The sequence below is a fragment of the Balaenoptera acutorostrata genome, chromosome 20 (genome assembly GCF_949987535.1).
Source record: "Balaenoptera acutorostrata chromosome 20, mBalAcu1.1, whole genome shotgun sequence".
NCBI classification, from domain to species: Eukaryota; Metazoa; Chordata; class Mammalia; order Artiodactyla; family Balaenopteridae; genus Balaenoptera; species Balaenoptera acutorostrata.
This window is the reverse complement of record NC_080083.1, coordinates 58531917-58551971: the sequence shown is the minus strand read 5'-3', so window position 1 is coordinate 58551971 and position 20055 is coordinate 58531917. Positions and strand designations below refer to the sequence as shown.

The 20055-nt window shown below is 49.7% G+C and overlaps 2 protein-coding genes across 5 annotated transcripts in view; one reads left to right on the top strand and one right to left on the bottom strand.

The window, feature by feature from the left end:
* The window catches only part of SLC39A11 (solute carrier family 39 member 11), a 426195-nt gene that overhangs the window by 383610 nt on the left and 22530 nt on the right, over positions 1-20055 (bottom strand). The window lies entirely within an intron of this gene.
* Positions 14193-20038, top strand: SSTR2 (somatostatin receptor 2). The gene is made up of 2 exons (XM_057535254.1): positions 14193-14396; positions 18342-20038. Exon 2 carries the CDS (start codon positions 18433-18435, stop codon positions 19540-19542), a length of 1110 nt encoding a protein of 369 aa, XP_057391237.1. The 5' UTR covers positions 14193-14396; positions 18342-18432; the 3' UTR covers positions 19543-20038.

Here is a 20055-nt window from a genome sequence, read left to right as displayed (position 1 = left end):
ACACTCACATAGATAAGCAAGCAAAACAGAACCAAACAAATGAATAAAAACTCAAGTGCAGACCACCTGTAAGGACATCTGGTTAAATATGGCAAATGGAACACATGTAGTTTTCTCTTGTCCCTTCCAAATTCCTCTAAAATGACAGTAAAGAAATTTCAAAAAGCAAAAATGTGTAAGGAGAAAGAGAATGACAGAAGAAATGACAACAAACAAGAAAATGCCAATAAAAATTTGGAAGCTGGAAAACAGACAGGGAGATAACTGACTTTGTAGAACTGAGAAGGTGAAATATGACTCCTAACGGGTAAAGCCAACCAGAAAGGAAGCCAATTCACATGGCAGAACTCTAGAAAAATCCAGGACTTAGAGGCTCCAGGTAGGGTTGGAAAGAGGATGGTTGAATGACTTTATAAGAAGTGGTTAGAGTGGAGGGGTGGGCGAAATGGGTGAAGGGGATCAATTATATGGTAATGGATGGTAATTTCACTTTTGGTGGTGGTCACTTTGCAATGTACATGGATGTTGAATTATAATGGCATATACCTAAAACTTATACAATGTTATATACCAATTTTACCTCGATTTGAAAAATGAATCAATACTTCTCTTAATCTTTATTTTAATTTTTAAAAAAGAAGTAGTTAGATCCTTAGATCCATTCTGCACACTCCCTTAACCCCAGTTTAATTAAATAAATAAAGTTTACTCTGTGAAGTGGTTGAAACAGCCAGTCTCTGGACTTGGGGACACCAGGTCCACTGGAAGGTGGGGTTATGCTACAATACTACGAACAGGGAAACTAGACGAACATCTACATACTGAACAGTGAAACCCTAAACCATCTTCTCCTACTTTGCTCTAATAGTACTGGTAGCCAGGCTTATAAAGCCCCAAGATCCAAGCTTTGGGGATTCCCGGGAATCTAACTGGCCTAATGAAAACAACCTACAGATTAGGGAGGTTCCCCAAGCAAGTGACCTGATCCTCACCTGATAATCCTACAGTGAATCCACCAGTCAACAGCCACACCTGTGTGCAAAGACCCTCCAATACACATTATAGTACTTCACTCTTAAATACAATCAATCAAGGATCGCCAAGGACATCTGCAGAAAGATAAAAATAGATAAAGGAATCTGAAAGAAACAGATAAGAAGTAGAAGGAAACTAAAAATAGTAAAATCCTTAGAAATTTGAGACCAAAATATTACATCCATGAAACAACAGTAGAAAGCTATAAAGAGAGTACATATAGACTAGAACAAGCTTTTAGGAATTAAAAATACAACCGTTGAAATAAAAAGTCAATAGAAGCGTTAGAAGATAAAAGATCACTCAGAAAATAAAACAAAAACAACAAAGAGATAGAAAATAAAAAAGAAAAGTCAAGGGAATTGGAGAAATGGTCTCTCTGAATAATATGACAGAATGAGGGACCAGTGACAACAGAAGTGGAAAAATCTTCGAAAAACTAACATTAACAGTACCTTTCCAAAATAAGGGACACAAGTTTTCAGATTATAGATTAAGCCCACTGAATGCCAAACACAACCAATGATAAAAGAAAAGAGTGATTCACACCAGGGCATAGCCTTGTGAAATGTCATACACCTGCAATGAAGAGAATATTCAAATAGATTACAGGGAAAGGAAAGGCATTGGACACATCAACATCCATACTGGAAGCCAGGATACAATGGATGAATGCCTTCAAAATTCAGAGGGAGGAGGTTTCCATACACAGTCAAATCATCAGCTGAAAGTAAAGACATAAGAAAGACATTTTCAGATAAGCCCAGGGTCAAAAAATTTACCATGGTCATATCTATTGCCACATAACCAATCATCCAACTTTTGGTGGCTTAAAACAATGGACATTTATTATTTATTTATTATTTATTTATTATACATTTATAAATGTATATATTTATAAATGTATATATAAATATATACATTTATTATTTATTACATCAATGGACTCCCATTTTCTGTATGTCAGGAATTCGAGAGTGTTTAGCTGGGTGGCGCTGGCTGGGGGCTTCTCATGAGGGAGACATTACAGTGTCAGCCAAACCTGCAGTCATCTGAGGCTGGGGCTGGAGGACCCATTGCCAAGCTCATTCACGCGGTTGTTGGCTGGAGGTCCCAGTTGCTCACCATTGTAGGACTGCTCACAACACGGCAACCGGCTTTCCTCAGAAGGGATGATCTCATGGTAGATGGGGTGGGGGGGGGGGGAGGAGAAGAAGGAGGAGGACCAGGAGGAGGAAGGGGAGAGGAGAGAGAGGAGAGAGCAAGCTAGAGAGTCAGAAGCCACAGTGTCTTTTACCCCTTAATCCCTGAAGGGATGTACCATCACTTGGGCTGAGTTCCACTGGTCACACAGACCAGTCCTGGTACGACGTGGGAGGACACCAGGAGACGGGGCTTACTGAGGGTTGTCTTGGAGGCTGGCTACCACACATCCCTTCTCAAGAAGCTCCTGGAGGAGATGCTCCACTAAGACAAGAAAGTAAGCCAGACACAGAGCGAGAGAGAGGAAACGGAAAACTAACGTTGAAAGCAAGAAAGAAAATCCTCAGGATGATGGTGAAGAGAAGTCCTGAGAGAAGAGTTATACAGAAGACTTAGAGGACAATTGGTCCAGATTGAACAGAAGGACAAAGGGATCCAGGAAGGATGCCTCCAAGCCCTCACCCCAAAATGGAACCAATATGTTGAATAAATTTATAGAGACGTGAGGTGGATGGAGTTAGAGTGTGTCATGCAGAGTGAAGTAAGTCAGAAAGAGAAAAACAAATACCGTATGCTAACACATATATATGGAATCTAAGGGGAAAAAAAAAAAAAGGTCAGGAAGAACCTAGTGGCAAGACAGGAATAAAGACACAGACCTCCTAGAGAATGGACTTGAGGATATGGGGAGGGGGAAGAGTAAGGTGTGACAAAGTGAGAGAGTGGCATGGACATATATACACTACCAAACGTAAAATAGATAGCTAGTGGGAAGCAACCGCATAGCACAGGGAGATCAGCTCGGTGCTTTGTGATCACCTAGAAGGGTGGGATAGGGAGGGTGGGAGGGAGGGAGACGCAAGAGGGAAGAGATATGGGAACATATGTATATGTATAACTGATTCACTTTGTTATAAAGCAGAAACTAACACACCATTGTGAAGCAATTATACTCCAATAAAGATGTTAAAAAAAAAATTTATAGAGAAGATTTTCAACTCTATCAGAATTAGGAGACGAATTGTGGATAGTTACATAGACAAGTAAGCAAGTTGTTTTGTTTTTTTGTTTTTGAAAGAGGTAATCATTAACTCCATGGAAAACAAAAGGCTCTATAAGAAAGAGGAGACCAGCAGAGAATAGTGCCTGGCTCAGCTTTAAGTAATATTTACATAGTTATAATAAGGCAAACACTGACCACTGATTTGACAGAATGGATGATAATTATGTTGAGAGGGAAGGGGGTAGGGAAATTCATTGTATGAGTAATAAGTTGGGGATTTTTTATGGCAGGAATAATCAAAATAATCTAAAACAAAAATCAAGAAATGGAAATGCAAGTGTGTTATTTAGAAACAAGGAGGTAAATAAGTAGAAGAAACAGCAAAAAGAATTGAAAGCATTTGCCCTTAGGCACTGTCAGAAATGGAGAAGGAGGGAGCAGGAATATGCTGTTTTTCATTAAAAGCTTCATCCTACCATTGACTTTCTGACCATGTACATACATTCCTTGATGAAAATTAAACTAAATTAAAAATAAAAAGATTTTACTGGCCAAACAATTCCTTCTACCGGCTTGTACTGAAGATCAGCATATATTATCAGCCTATATTCTACTATCTGGACCTCAAATTGTGGAGAATGATATCATTTTAGAAGATACATTAACCAGGATGAGTAATTCGAGCCCACCAGGCAGCCTTGGTCTACACAGGGCTCCACCGCTGCCCTCCTACCCCACTGAAGTAATGCATCAGTGCTCATTAAGTCAAGCACCGCTAATTGCTTTTTGACCAACTGCCAGCTTTGTGGCAAGATACCAAAAACAGGGACAAAGACAGTTTTAGATGACAGCCCTTTTTAGCCTCTTTCCTGGGTGCATTATAAGAAACCATGAAAAAACATTTAATTTCTGAAAGATCCAGAGGTACCTCAAATGCGGTTATTACCCTGCAGGCTTTCTGAGCACTTGCTAAGGATTAGGGTCCGAGGTAGGGGCTTCTGAGTTCTCTCACCCTGAGAAAGCACACTCCGAAGTTTGATCGCAGAACTTAGAAAACAATTTTTCTCCATTTTTCTCTGATATGGCTCTTTGTTTACTGGATAAATGGACAGATGGATGAGCAAATGAATGAAGGTCTGTACCTTTGTAGGAGGATCATGTTCAGACATAATCTTCAGGAGCATGACCACGTTGTCAATGCCCATTCTACATTTTGGGTTTGTTTCTTTGTGCCAATCACATCAGAACTGTACATCAAAGGGAGGATTGGCTATTTTAGGGACCTCCCTTGTGGTGCAGTGGTTAAGAATCCGCCTGCCAATGCAGGGGACACAGGTTCGAGCCCTGGTTGGGGAAGATCCCGCATGCCGCGGAGCAGCTAAGCCCATGCGCCACAACTACTGAGCCCGCGCTCCGCAACTACTGAAGTCCGCACGCCTAGAGCCCATGCTCCACAACAAGAGAACCCACTGCAGTGAGAAGCCCGCGCACTGCAACGAAGAGTAGCCCCTGCTCTCCTCAACTAGAGAAAGCCCGCGTGCAGCAACAAAGACCCAATGCAGCCAAAGATAAATAAATAAATAAAGAACTTAAAAAAAAAAAAAAAAAAGGAAGTGTTGGCTATTTCTAAATAGTCTAACAAAAGTGCTCATATTGGAAAACTAAATATGCATGCAACGTCGCTGTTGCCAAATCATTTTTGGAACTCCTCTTTGAAAATTCACTTTGGAGCCCAGAGCACAATGTCGAGAATAGACCCTCTGGTGACAAATCATCTCTTAGGGCCGGGGCTGGTTTCTGGAACTAGTTGTAATCTGCTAAGTACTTTCAAATTTATATATGCCATGTATATTTAGAATAGTTGTATATGAAAAAAAACTTCTTTACGAGCTGTTTAAATGAGCTAATTATTGAAAGATCCCTCAAGTAAGTCGTACTGCAGAGTCCCACGGCGAGGCCAAGCCCTAGCTCCCCTGTCACCTGCCCTGTCTGGTGGGGTTAGGGCTCCGCAATGTGCTCACCTACCTCTACCAGGAGCAAAAACACCTTCTCAGTCGTGAATCTAATTATTCAAAAGGGTTCCATGTGCCAGCAGGCTAGAAACAAAACCCAGAAACTGTCACACTTCACAACCCGAAATAAAAGGGTCTTGCCAGGGAGAAAGATGGAGTGTCTGCAGTGGCACAGAGAAATTAATGTTTGGTAGCAGCCACGGGACAATCTGTCAGAGAAGAGATTTGGCTGCAGAAGGTGGGGGGAGGGGGGAGAGGGGAGGGGGGAGGGGGAGGGGAGGAAGAGGAGGAGCCATTGGGGGCTGTCGGGGAGCGGGGAGGACACACAAATGACTTGCGGGGGACGGAACCCCCAGGTCTCCCTCCCCAGTCCAGCCATCTGCTCTGGGGCCTCAGGCACTGGGCAGGCACTGTGAAGCTTGCGACCAGCAAACAAAGCCAACAGGCCGGCTTCCCCACAAGGAAGAAGGAGAAGGGCCATTTGTCTCTCACGTTTGGGAGGTGGCCAGGCCCCATCCCCGGAGCCTCACCCGGCTCAACGTGGCCCCTCCTGGCGCTGCAGTTAAAACCAGTGACACAAATGAACTTATCTATGGAACAGAAACAGACTCGCAGACATAGGGAACAGACCTGTCGTTGCCAAGGGGGAGGGGGGGTGGGCAGGAGAGGGATGGAGTCGGAGTTTGGGATTGGCAGATGCAAACTATTACATATAGAAAGGATAAACAACACGGCCCTACTGTAGAGAACAGGTAACTATATTCAGTATCCTGTGATAAACCAGAACGGAAAAGAATATGAAAAAGAATGTATCTATATGTATCACTGCATCGCTTTGCTCTACAGTGTAAATTAACACAACATTGTATCAATAAATCAACTATACTTCTATTTAAAAAAAAAACCACAGTGTCAATGCCCGCCGGTCATCACAGAGCCTCCTCCCACAGAAAGGAGGGACAATTTATCCTCTTTGCCTCAAGGAAACTTCTGCACCACCCAGCGCCAGCCTCTCCTGAGGCTCCGGCTCCGGCGTGCAGCCCGAGGGCGGGTACTAGGCTCCCGAGAGCGCTCTTGCAGACGCTTCGCCAGCCCCAGCCGGCCCTACAACCTCCCCGGGCAGAATGTGCATCCGCCCTCAGTGCCTCCGCAGCTCACCCCAGACAAGGCTGCCAAAAGCTGCAGCGGCCTCACTCCCAGCAAGGCCGCCCAGCGGTATAGGGGCCGGGGAAAAGGGAGATCCTTGCCAGTGATGCCAAAGGAGATGCAGCTACCACAGGCAGGGGAGCCGGGAGAGGCTGCTTCTCCAGAGGATTTCAGAATCCGCAGCAAATCTGGGTTCCAGACACTGCGATCTTGTTTTCATTCCATCAGGGCTGCAGCCCAAACCCGACTGGCTGGAGGTGGGGGGGGGGGGGAGGAAAGAGAGAAAAGAACAGCCAAGGGATGGGGTTGGGGGCCCCATCCTGCAAGCCCTGGGGCCCAAGCTGGCAGAGGCCTACTGGGGCGGTGAGTTCTGTGTGCTCACGCCACCCTGGGGCCAGCAAAGGAACTGCAGCCTCTTTGGAAAGAGCATTTAAATCTGGCAACTGCAGTTACTGAATTAACTCCCGGCTTTTGCTTCGTGGGGGACTGAGGCCCTCGGGCATCTGAAATTCCTGATCCTAAGAGAGCGAGCTACGTACGAGATGCCTCTCCTCTCGGAATGAAGACCCCTCTGCCAACATCAGGCCGGCATCTCCACTTGGAGATCCTCTCCTGTGGGCTTGGGCCTCCCCCAAAGCCCTTTAAAATGTAAATATTCTATGTCCTGTGAAGGGTGAGCTAACGTTGTGGCCACTAACACAGGAAGAAAAGGACAAGGGGGATGTCCACAGTCAGAAGGAGTTCTCTGTGCGAAAAGGACACAGTGGGATTCCTCACACAGGTCCCCGGCTGCTGGGGACGCAGAGGAGCACAGACCCCAGGAGCGAACATGCCAGAAACAGGAGGCTGACCCAGCTCAGTGGTTCTCCAACGTGGCCAGGATGAAATCTGGCTCTGATCTTCCTTGACCTAAACACAAACAAAACCACTGAGACCCATTTACTGGTTCTGGCCCATCTGTGGGATCATGGCCCACCTCTCAGAAGCTGTGAAATACCCATGCCTACAAGAGACAGAGCATCAGTAATGAGTACCTGCCACAGGGCACCAAGGCGCTGCCCCCATGTCACCCGGGTACCCCTCGACGAGACGAGGGTGTTCATTACTCAGTGGCGCTTGTCCTTATGAGGGAAAAACTCTGGTTCCACCTACCTGTGAAGCAGATGCTCCCAGGCCCCACGCCTGCACCAATCCTGCCCAGCGCCCCCTCTACCAGTGACACAGGGTTCCTGGAATTGTGGGCTGCATTGTGAGTCCAAAGCGGCCCCGGTAAAGAGGTGAGTTGCTTGCTGTCTGACCCAGGACAGAATTTTCCCCTCCCTGATCCAAAGTTCCTGCACCTCTAAAATGACAAGGTTGGACTTCCCTGGTGACGCAGTGGGTAAGAATCCGCCTGCTAATGCAGGGGACACGGGTTCGAGCCCTGGTCCGGGAGGATCCCACATGCCGTGGAGCAACTAAGCCTGTGCGCCACAACTACCGAGCCTGCGCTCTAGAGCCCGCGAGCCACAACAACTGAGCCCGCATGCCACAACTACTGAGCCTGCACTCTAGAGCCAGTGAGCCACAACTACTGAAGCCCGCGCGCCTAGAGCCCATGCTCCGCAACAAGAGAAACCACTGCAATGAGAAGCCCACGCACCACAACAAAGAGTAGCCCCCCGCTCGCCGCAACTAGAGAAAGCCTGCGCGGAGCAACGAAGACCAAACGCAGCCAAAAATAAATAAATTTACAGAAAATAAAATGTTTAAAGTGAGAAGGTTTTAACTAGCGGAGGTTCTCTGCTCTAGTTGACATTAAAGTCATCTGGGGAACTTTAAAACAAATGATCTGGTCTCCGTCCCAGGTCCATTATATCAGAATCGCTAAGGATGGATCTAGGGCATCTTTAGTTTTTAAAAACTCCCCAGGTGATTCTTTTAAACAATTTTTTTTACTAGCAGCCTTTTATTATTTTTTTTTAAATTAATTTATTTATTTATTTATTTTTGGCTGTGCTGGGTCTTCGGTTCGTGCGAGGGCTTTCTCTAGTTGCGGCAAGTGGGGGCCACTCTTCATCGCGGTGCGTGGGCCTCTCACTATCGCGGCCCCTCCCGTTGCGGGGCACAGGCTCCAGACGCGCAGGCTCAGCAGCTGTGGCTCACGGGCCCAGCTGCTCCGTGGCATGTGGGATCTTCCCAGACCAGGGCTCGAACCCGTGTCTCCTGCATTGGCAGGCAGATTCTCAACCACTGCGCCACCAGGGAAGCCCTCCCCAGGTGATTCTGCTGTGCCACCTGGTCGTGAAGCCCTGACCCCTTGTAGCTGCTCTCCGAGGGCCATCTGGCTTCCCTGAGTCTATAAATCTGACCCTAAAAGCAGCTCTTTCTTTCCCAGGAGAAGGCCTGCCCAGAGAGCAAGCTAATTAGGCAATTCAGCATGGAGGTGGGAGGGGACAGGTCACACGGCAGGACAGCGCCAGACACATGTTACCTGGCTCGACCTGGAAGGGGGAGGGAAAAGGGTCCTAGAAAAGACTAGATGGTTGTCTGGGCCTCGGAGAGCTTGGAAACAATCCAGAACTCATCAACAAACACCCTGAGATTAGGGGATAAATGGCAGGGAAAAGAGTTTAAAACAATTAAGGTATGCATAGTCCCTCCTCCACCTCAATCAGCCTCCCGGGGTGACTGGAGGAAGGAAGGACCCCCTTCTCCGCCAAGCTGCTCTGCATAATGCTGCTGCAGGCATTGGTCGCTGTGTGGCCTTGAGCAGAGTACTTAACCTCTCTGTGCCTTGGTTGCTTCATTCACAAATGGGGAGAGTCATAATGGTGACAGGCTTCCTAGGGTTTCAGCAAGATTACATGAGTTAACATAAAGTGTCCACTACAGTGCCTGGCACACAGTTAACACTCAACAAGTGTTCAAAATTATTCACAGGGAAGATTCCCCACGGCAAAATAAATTGGGAAAACACTGGGCTGAAGATAAATAGGTTTCTTCATGAAAAGACTTCTCAAAATAACAATATTATTAATAATAATGGTATGGACCTCAAAGGTTGAGAAGATTAAATGAAATGATGGATGTGTGGAAAGCTCAGTCCCCACCATGCACATAATGGGTCCTTAATAAACATTACCCGTGAGTGTTATTAATAAGCACAGGGGTGGGGAGGGGGGAGCTTTAAGAGAAGGAGCGGACATGCAGTGCTTCCCAGGCTCGTGCTCTTTTCCTACAGAGCATCTGGCAGAATCTGTGCAATAGGCAGCACGTGCTGGGAAAAACCCCAGAGGGGGATGGCCACGTGTTTTCCAACTATGTCGCCAAGGGGCTGAAAAAAAGGATCTAGGCCAGGGTGAGAGCTACAGGGATTTGGTTACCAGGAAAAGGATATGGATGGAAGAAAGTGCTGGGTCAGACGGTGGGGAGAGCTGGGAACCCCCTCCTCCAGCTTTCCCACACTCATGTGCAGGGTCGTGTCCCCATGGGAGAGGCAGGCGCCTGGGATCCAGAAGAGCTGATTCGACATGACTTTGCCACTCTCTAGCTGGGTGACCTTGGGTAAGTCACCGGGCCTCTCTGAGCCTGGTATCTATTTACCTGTATTCTGATGGAACGTGGGCTATACACTTGAGCATTTCTAAGGTCCCTTCTCGATCCAGGATTCTATGTTGATGTGCAGTTCTGCCCCAGTGGGGGAGGGCAAAGAAAAAGGAACACTATCTAAACCATACTGTCTTCTAACCATGATCCCTGAGTCTAGACTTATTAGGGGTGGTTTTCAGAGAGGTTCTGACGTCTGCTCACTCACTCAGCCATTGCATTCCCTATGGATTGAGGAATCTCATAGAGAAAAATGGTGAGTGTCCAGCCAAACTCCTACCTGCCAAGGGGTGGGGAAGAGAGACGGGATGAAAGGGCCCACGTTAACCCCTTCTGTATCTAAAGAGACTGTTCAACCCACCATGCCAAACGGTCAGAGTTTTAAAAGAGTTCTGGTGACCATATGTCATATTTTCCAAACTAACCGTCAGGACCCATGATGTCAGAAAGGGTTTTTCGTGCCACTGGGTACCAGATGCAGCCTCAGAGACAGAATGTGGAAGCTGACATCTCAATTTTGGTAAAAGGCACATGGTTTGTGGGTGACAAGGGACAGAACAGCTGAAAACAGGAGTATCCCAGGAAGTCCAGGTAACGTGAGCAACACGCAGGGGACCGTCCCTTCCTCTGCACATCTGTACGTTCTCCACAACAGGAGCGCTGCCCTTCCCACCTCTACAGAAGCGACGAGCCTCCTCCTTGGCGTTGCCATGGAGACAGTAAAAACCACCCTGGATGTGTGGATGGGCACCCACCTCTCCCAACCGGGTCCAAGCCTCCTCCCAGGACCCTCCTGCTTTCCTCTAGGCTTAACTGCAAGACTTACTTCCACTAAACTGATTGCAGGGTCACGATTCCTCCCCCATTTAATTTATTACACCGCTAAGAGCCACAATGACCTACTTGGGACTTCTGTATTCAGATCAGAGCCCCTGGGCTGTGAACTTCTCACCAAAAGGTTGAACTCAGCGGCACCTCCCCATGTTACAGGCAGAGCACTGGCCCGGTCCTTGGTCCTGCTCCTGTTCTTAATTTCCTGCTGTCTATTGTCTCTCCGATAAGTGCTGAATGAGGGAAAGGTATTATTTAATTGCTTTAAAGATATCAGACAAGCCAGGGTGGAGGTTATCTCCTCTCCAACCCTTCTATTTTTCTGACTCAAGGTTGGGTTACTTAGTTGCTCAGCAAACTGCAGAGGAACGGGAGGCAGCCCCATCGGTGGCAGTGCAGACTTCATTCGGCAGATGCAGGGGAAGTCCAAAGAATAGCCATCAGGACTCAAAGAGGGACCGGAACCTGAGGGTAGCCGCCAAGTGCAGGTGGCAGCAAGATCAAACAGCTCTCTCAAGGCATTCAAAGCCAGGAGAGGGAAGCCTCCCTTATCCGGACAAAATCAACAATTGTTCTAGATTACACAGTTCCTGCTGTCAAGGTCAAGGTTGTTCAGACCCCACTCACCCAGCCCTGCAGTGGAGACAGGCGTGCCTGAGCTGGATGGATCGGGCCAGTACTTTTTCTAGGCTGGACTCACCCCACCTGCCTTATGGGGAAGCGGGGGAAGAGGAGGCTTCACAAGGAAAGGACAGCGAAGGGGGATTTCACTGGATCAGATCATCCGAGATAAAGAGCATTGTTGGAGGAGGTCATGGAGAAGACATGACAGCCGGTTGACCTGAGAGCCGGACCAGGGCAATCTGAGGCTCGGTGCCCCCTCCCCTGTCCTTGGAATGTACATTCCCTCGCTAGGAACCATCTCAAAGCCTTCAAAGCAATGTGTTGTCGAGACCATCCGGACTGAATACATGACTGAGCCCCCTTAAGACCTCTATATAAACTTCTAAGGTTTTGGAGGGCGGGCGCAGAGATCTATGTATTTTGCAGCACCCAAGATAAGCCTCATGGGTGACTTTCCTGCTTCTTAAAACTGCCACCCACCAATCTTCAGTGGCTGCCTTTCTTCCGTCTCTTCTTGCCCTCCGTGTCCAGGGGAGGCAGTTTTGAATTTCACCCGGGAAACCCCTGAGGTTGCAACCAAGAAGCCTACTAATCGCCCCAGCCAGCTGCCCTGAAGGGAGATGGTTATTCAGCTGGTCCATCGGGGCAGTCTGCGTTTGCTGGTAGTATTTATATAAAACTAAAAAAAAAGCACTGTTCCATCAGGCTTACCCTGAGGGTTGGGAGGGGACGGGAAGGGGGACATTGAGAGCCACTGGTTTATTTCTTGTATAGGTTAGAAAACCGATTCTTTTTCAAAAAAATGACACAGGAGTTTGGCACCAACAGCTCAAGACCTTTGAAAAGATAACATGGTTCCCGGGAAAGGAATCTGAGACTGGAATAGGCATTTCCTGGATCTTCTTTTTCTTCCTCTTTTCCTGGAAACCAGTTGGGTCATTGGTTTTTGTTGGTTTTTTTTTTAATTTTTTAAAAAATGTATTTATTTTTTGTTCATTTATTTTTGGCTGCGTTGGGTCTTCATTGCTGCACGCGGGCTTTCTCTAGTTGCAGCGAGCGGGGGCTACTCTTCATTGCGGTGCGCGGGCTTCTCATTGTGGTGGCTTCTCTTGTTGCGGAGCACAGGTTCTAGGCCCGCAGGCTTCAGTAGTTGTGGCGCACAGGCTCAGTAGTCGTGGCCCGCGGGCTCAGTAGTTGTGGCTCACAGGCTCTAGAGCGCAGGCTCAGCAGTTGTGGCGCACGGGCTTAGTTGCTCGGCGGCATGTGGGATCTTCCCGGACCAGGGCTCGAACCCGTGTCCCCTGCATTGGCAGGCAGATTCTCAACCGCTGCGCCACCAGGGAAGCCCTGGGTCATTGGTTTTAAACTAGAAGTTGCAACAGGTGCTATTGCAGCAGCTCTGCCCCCCCCCGACCCCCCCCTCGAGCATGCAGGGTTCTCTTGAGCTCAATTCCACTGTGTCTCCTGGTACTATGACCACCCCTCCCTCTTCCAGCTGGTGGTGAGCAGGGGCACCCCTATTCTGTCGAGCTACCCGGATAACGATTCAAGCCCCATTAGGACTGACATCTCAGAAAGAGACACATCCAATGATAACCCTTGATTTCCACCCTCGCGGTGGGTACCCCAAGACACAGCCTGGCCCAGATAGAAACTAGCAGTTGATTGCTACCTTACCTGGTGGTTCCAACTTCCCAGGCCACTCACCCACCTCTAGGGCTCACCGCACCTGCTAACCAGCCTCCTGTAACTTTCACTGGTGGATTGCAAATCAGATAACAGCACCGTCAGAGCCAGCTCAGCCCACAGAGGAAAACTGTAGCTGGCGTTTGCTTTCTGTTTTCCCATCTTCTAATACTGTACTCAGGATGGTGAGTGTGTGTGTGTGTGTGTGTGTGTGTGTGTGTGTGTGTGTGTGTGTACTTGCAGGAGGGTGAGGAAGGAGAGGCTGCAGGACCAATTATGACATTAAACTTGGAACAGAAGCTGAATCATCACAGTCAAAAAATAAACAGCTCTACCTGTACGCGACACAAAACCTACTTCATGCACATTTGTAGGCATTTGCTCCCTCACAGCAGGGAAGAGGAGGGGCTGTGCCGAGTCAGACCAGCAGGTGCCCACGGTCAAGGTTATGGTAGGGGACTGGCTGCACGGCCACTGCGTCTCCAAGCTGTGGAAAGCCGGGAGAGCTGGGATGAGACGCTCCCTTGCTGGGCCTCTGACCGCTCCCGCACCTGAATTTTGGAACCCGAGAGCGGGCTCACACCCTGTGCGGAGGGGCGTTGGTCACTGCATGGAGAAGGGCCTTTCCCGGATCCGTTTTCTCCCGCTCCTTCCCCTGGCCCTGCGCCCGGGGATGACCCACTGCTTTGCAAACTTGTCCGAATGCAGAGACGGCAGGGGTCGCGGAGCGAGTGTGGGTCGCCCGGCGCCACTCCAACTGCCTGGAATAGGCTGGGTGAAACAGAACAGACTGTGAAAGCGAACGGAAGACAGCGCGTGTCCCTGCCACGGGTCTTGGGGAGGCCGAAATCGCTCGACCCTTCGCGCCCCGCACGCGCGTCCCCCTCTACCCCCGGCGCCCGCGACCTCCGCCCGGAGACCCCCGCAGGATTCTCCGCGCGGCTCACCCCTGTCCGCCCACAGGACCGGGGGGGCGGAGCGAGCTGCCGTGACGTAATCGGGGGGCGTGGGGAAATGAGCCGAGGGGCCCGCGCTCGGCACGGCCAGTCCAGGCGGCGCAGCCACCCGCGCGCGCGCGCGCTCCGTCACCCGCGCCCGCCTCAGTCCGCGGCTCGGCGCCCGGGATCTGCGGGCCCAGCGGGCTCTCGGCGGTGCGACTCGCGAGCGGAGCAGGCAGCTCTGGACAAGCGGCTGCGCGCCCGGCTGGGTTGGGGACGGCCGCTGGGTGCCGGCGAGCCGAGCTGGCGGATTGCAGCGGAAAAGCAAAGGTGAGCTGTGTGGGAGTGCGTGTGTGTGTGTGTGTGTGTGTGTGTGTGTGTGTGTATGAGAGAGAGACAAGCACTTGGGCACCTGGGTGCATCTGCGCTGCATGGGGGGTGCGCGCGTCGGTGTGCCCGAGTGTAGGTCCCGGTGCGTGGTTCTCCACCCTCGTGTTTTCGGGGGTGATTTTGGTGGGAATGAACGACAGCGGGTGTCCCGGCGTGAGTGGGGCGCCGTGGGTCGTGTGTGCTGGAACGGACGTGTCCGCACAGCTGCATGCGGGTGTGCGTGGCGTGCGCCCTTGTGCAGTCCTGTCCCCCAGCCGAGTGTCCAGGTGGCAGCTTCGACGGCGACAGTTTCTCTCTCATCCGCCCGCAAAAGAGCCCGGACGCGAGGAGAGCGAGGCCGGGGGGGACACCGCCGGGGCTCCTGCGGGCGCGCACCCGGGATCCGAGCCTGTGAGTGGGAGGCGGCGGAGCAGGAAAAAAAAGGGGTTTCTCCCTTGTTCTTTCTCGCCGGGCCTGGGACACGGATCCCGAGCGGTGTAGGGTCTGCTCCCCAGCGCCCGGGCGGAGAGAACAGGATGCCTAGGTTTGGAGAGACCGAATCTCTGAGTGGCCTGCGCCCGCGAGCCGGCGGCCAAATCCCCAAGCGGCTGTCGCCCGCTCCCAGCCGTCCCTGATGCCCCGGCCCCTCTCTGCCTTCAGAGACGAGGGTGCTGGCAGGACAATCTTTAATCTCCTCCTCCTGGAAATAGCAGGGAATCCTTCAGGAAACCCTTGGGTCTGATGGCCAGAGAGGTGGATGGCGCAGAGGCGGATTTTCTGTGCCCGCCTGGAGAGCCAGCTGGGCGGTCCGGAGTCTCACCTCTCCCCACTGCCCTTCGGCCAGCGCTGCCTCGGCTTTTCCTAGGCGCACCAGCACCTCGGTGGCCCGCACCTGGCTAATGAGTCTCCCCCCACCTGTGGGGCTCACGCTCCAGCCGCCCGGAGACCCACTGGGGTTTAGGAGGCCCAAGGGAAGTGGGGTGGGGCCTGAATGGAGGGAAAGATGCTGGGAGAAGGGAAAACTGAAGCTGAGCAGGATTTAGGATCACCCCGGATGCGTGGTCCCCATCCCAACACTCTTAGGCTGGGAACCACAGCCCCTCTGGGAGGGGAGGGGATGCTCTAGCCCATTCTCACCCTCCTCTCCAACAGAGCTGGAGTCAGTCTCAGAGGAAACCAACAACCAGGCATTTCCAGTATCTAACAATTCTTAGGCTGGAAAAAATAAAGCAGAAAAACCAAACTTCCTGGTGCATTTAACCACAATCCAGCAACTAATGATGCCTGGCATTGGACTCCACTTTCAATGAGAAACAAATGAAGCAAAGTCGCTCAGAGACCTTAGGCAGCTGACTTCGTTGTTGACGCAATAAAATTCACTGTGATTCAAACTCATTTCTTCTTTGGAGGAGCCTTCTCACTCCGGACTGGTTCCCCAGCTTACCATCTCTGCCACCTTCACCAAGCTCTGAACTCCGTCTGTTGCTACCTCTCTCAAAAGTGGAGAATGCTGCTTCTCAGCCTAATTTCAAAAAAAAAAAAAAAAAAAAAAAGACCCTATGGAATTCCATCCCATTGTGTGAGACTCTAGCCGAAAAGGCAGAGTCAGGGCTGGAGGTCAGCATTCAACCAACCCACCCTCACCTGCCTGCATCATCACCCCTATCCCCAAAGCTCTACACAGGGCTTCTGCAGCCCAGAGGTCTTCAGTTTTACCCAGACATAGGAGTGTGACCTTGCACATCACATAGATGGGACCCTGGAAATGCTAGTGATTAGTGTATACTCCAATACAGGCGCCTTAAATAAGATTCTGGGTCAGAAGAATTAAAGTAACTAACAAAACAGATAGAAATGATATTGGAAACAACCTGTGTTAACCCAGGCATGCCAAAGATGGTTTCTTCACAGCTTGTTTTTAACAGCTGCCAGTTTATGCTTTTTACCCAGTGCAGACATTGAATCCTGGGTCCCCAAAGCACTCTGCAGAAAGATCAGCCACAAAGCCCAGACCCCACTTTACAGGCAGTTGTGTAGCGGGGAAATCAGCACAGAAAGGATAAGCAATGCGCTTGGCAGTGCAGAATGAACCAGAGGCAAAGGTGGGCAAGCATCCTGAGGCATTTGTTGCTGGCTAAGTCCCCTATAACGCATCAGCAGCCTCTCCAAGCAGAAAGGAGCTATCTCCAGTCTTCACTGAGGCAGCAGGAAAAGCGCCCTGCTCAGAGGAAATGTGTCCGCCAAGTGAACTACTCCCGCTATGAGCTCAGCACATCACCCCTTTTCCAGCCTCCCTCTTCCCAGAATGACCTCTTACCTGCCCTGCTGGCTTCGTGCTTCATGTATGCAAGACCCAGCTCAAACATTCCTCATGTGAAGCCTCCTCTGAATCCCCCAGCAGAGAAACGCGTTCTTAAATCCTTTGTTCGTATCTCCGTGCAATTCACACCCTGTAAGAGTTGCCATCCTTCCTGTCTCCCCTCCTAAGTTGTCACCTCCATATCTTGTTCACTCCTGTATCCCTGGTATCCAGAACAAAGAAGCACCCCAGTGATGTTTTCTGAATGACCGTAGATAAATCATTTAATTATGTGATGAGCTATTGTTCTATATCTTAGGCCAAGCCAACAGTGTTACAATTATTTTCTCGGCACGGAGGTAAAACAGGGGTCAGCTGCCTCAAAACAAAGCCCAGTTAACAGCCAATAGTTTTCCAGTCCACTGAGCGGCAGCTGTGATGCTGTGAAAAGTGCAGAAGACTTGGGTGTCCTGTGTTCAAATCCCAGCTCCACCAATGAGGTACAAGGGAATGGGAACAAGTTCCCTAAACTCTCTAAGCCTCAGTTTCCTCATCTGTAAAATGGGGATAATTATCCCCACCTCATCGGATGGTTGGGAAGGTCAAGGGGACAGCGGATGTGAACGAGCGACATCCGTGCTTGGAATTCACTTCTGTGACTGAGCCTTCCTCCCTCACACCGGCTCCTGTTTTCATGCTTAATCAGGGGATCACAGGCAAATTCTCTGGGGTGTGAAAAGATAAGCATCCTGCCGAGGGACTTGGGAAAGGACTCTCCGAGGCATGAGGAGGTCAAGCACGGAGTAATGAGAAACAAAAATGGAAGAAACAAAACTCAACTACAGCATACATTTGAAAAATAAAAGCAAGCCAGATCTTTATTTTTAATATTTAAGACTATAAATTGGTTCATCGTGTAGGCAGCTTTCAATAAATTAGAAATAAGTAAAATGGTAGATGAAAAAGGGAGAAAAGATAAAATTTTTTAGAGTTCTGATGATGAAGCCAGCAGAGTGCTGGGCATTTTCACCTCCACTGCACCGCTTCGCCTTCATGACACCTCCACTGTAACAAGTGAGAGTCAGGGCGGTTAAGTGCCGGGCACGGGGTCACGTGGGCTCCATGGGTGAACCCTAGGTTTTTTTCACCTCTAAAGTCTGGGATTTTTCCACGATGGGATTTTCAGAATGGAAAGACTCCAAAGCAGTCGACAAGCCAACACAGATTTCCTCAAGGGGAAAAGGCCAGGAATGCCGGCGTCAGACTCCTCTGAGGTCAGAGCTCTCCAAGCTCTGCCTTTTTACAGTTCGGACCAGTTGGCTTCTTAGGAATCGCTGTGTTGCAGCCACCGCCAACTCCCACGTGTGCATCACCAAAGGTGACAAGATAAACTCTGATGACTTAACTCAAACCCTTTCCCCCCAGTGGAAAAACAACTCAAAAAGCCTGCACGCTCATGAGAATGGGCTGGTAGGCTCACGTTGATGTGAAAGATAACACACTTTCCAATTGAAGAGCATCTGAGAGGGCAAACCAGAAACACGGAAAGCTGGTGAGAACTTAAGTAGCCTCTGATTGATGAATCAATTTTCCTTTTTTCCTTGCAGATGTCACAGTGGATCCTTTGCCTCCAGGACCCATGAAGGGGAGAATAAGATCTTTGGCTGGTTGGAACTAGCCTAAGACTGTCAGGCAGCCATGGATCTGGCATATGAACTACTCAATGGGACCCAACCTTGGCTTTCCTCTCCATTCGACCTCAATGGCTCCGTGGCTACAGCCAACATTTCAAACCAAACAGAGCCATACTATGACCTGACCAGCAATGCAGTCCTCACCTTCATATATTTTGTGGTCTGCATCGTTGGGTTGTGTGGCAACACACTTGTCATTTATGTCATCCTCCGCTATGCCAAGATGAAGACCATCACCAACATTTACATCCTCAACCTGGCCATCGCAGACGAACTCTTCATGCTGGGTCTGCCCTTCCTGGCCATGCAGGTGGCTCTGGTCCACTGGCCCTTTGGCAAGGCCATCTGCCGGGTGGTCATGACTGTGGATGGCATCAATCAGTTCACCAGCATCTTCTGCTTGACAGTCATGAGCATTGACCGATACCTGGCTGTGGTCCACCCCATCAAGTCGGCCAAGTGGAGGAGACCCCGGACAGCCAAGATGATCAACGTGGCTGTGTGGGGGGTCTCTCTGCTGGTCATCTTGCCTATCATGATATATGCTGGCCTTCGGAGCAACCAATGGGGGAGAAGCAGCTGCACCATCAACTGGCCAGGCGAATCTGGGGCATGGTACACAGGCTTCATCATCTACGCCTTCATCTTGGGGTTCCTGGTGCCCCTCACCATCATCTGTCTTTGCTACCTGTTCATTATCATCAAGGTGAAGTCCTCTGGAATCCGAGTGGGTTCCTCCAAGAGGAAAAAGTCTGAGAAGAAGGTCACCCGGATGGTGTCCATTGTGGTGGCTGTCTTCATTTTCTGCTGGCTCCCCTTCTACATCTTCAATGTCTCTTCGGTGTCTGTGGCCATCAGTCCCACCCCGGCTCTTAAGGGCATGTTTGACTTTGTGGTGGTCCTCACCTATGCTAACAGCTGTGCCAACCCTATCCTGTATGCCTTCTTGTCTGACAACTTCAAGAAGAGCTTCCAGAATGTCCTCTGCCTGGTCAAGGTGAGCGGCACAGACGACGGGGAACGAAGTGACAGTAAGCAGGACAAATCCCGGCTGAATGAGACCACGGAGACCCAGAGGACCCTCCTCAATGGAGACCTCCAGACCAGTATCTGAACTGCCTGAAAAATCAATCAATCAAACGCCAAGCTCTGCCAACCGGCCGTGTGCTCCCCACCCCACCCCCTTTCCCTCCCTCACCCATCACCTGGCTTCTAGAATACGGAATTGCTCAGCATGAGTCCACTTCAGAGAATGGCATTTGAGTCGGTTTGTCTGAGTGAATGATAATGTATTAAATTGATTACCTCCCCCTTAAAGTGAACATTTAAATGCAGGCAGACAATTCAGAGTCTGGAGAGGTGATCTTTGGAGACGCTGAAGTTCAACAAAAAGAGAAAACCCTATCTGTGTGTTTGTGTGTTTAAAACCCAATATGTAATCTTGTGGTCTTATATTTATACTTGCCTGTTCCTATCTAGTCCCTGTATAGTCATGACCTACGTTTCCCGAGTTCATGTACACAAGTAGCAAGTTCAAACGTGCATAGTATAGGTGGACGTTTATTTCAATATGGTACCCGCAGGAATGGACTTACCATGAAGCCAATAAAGTTTAAGCTTCAGGGAT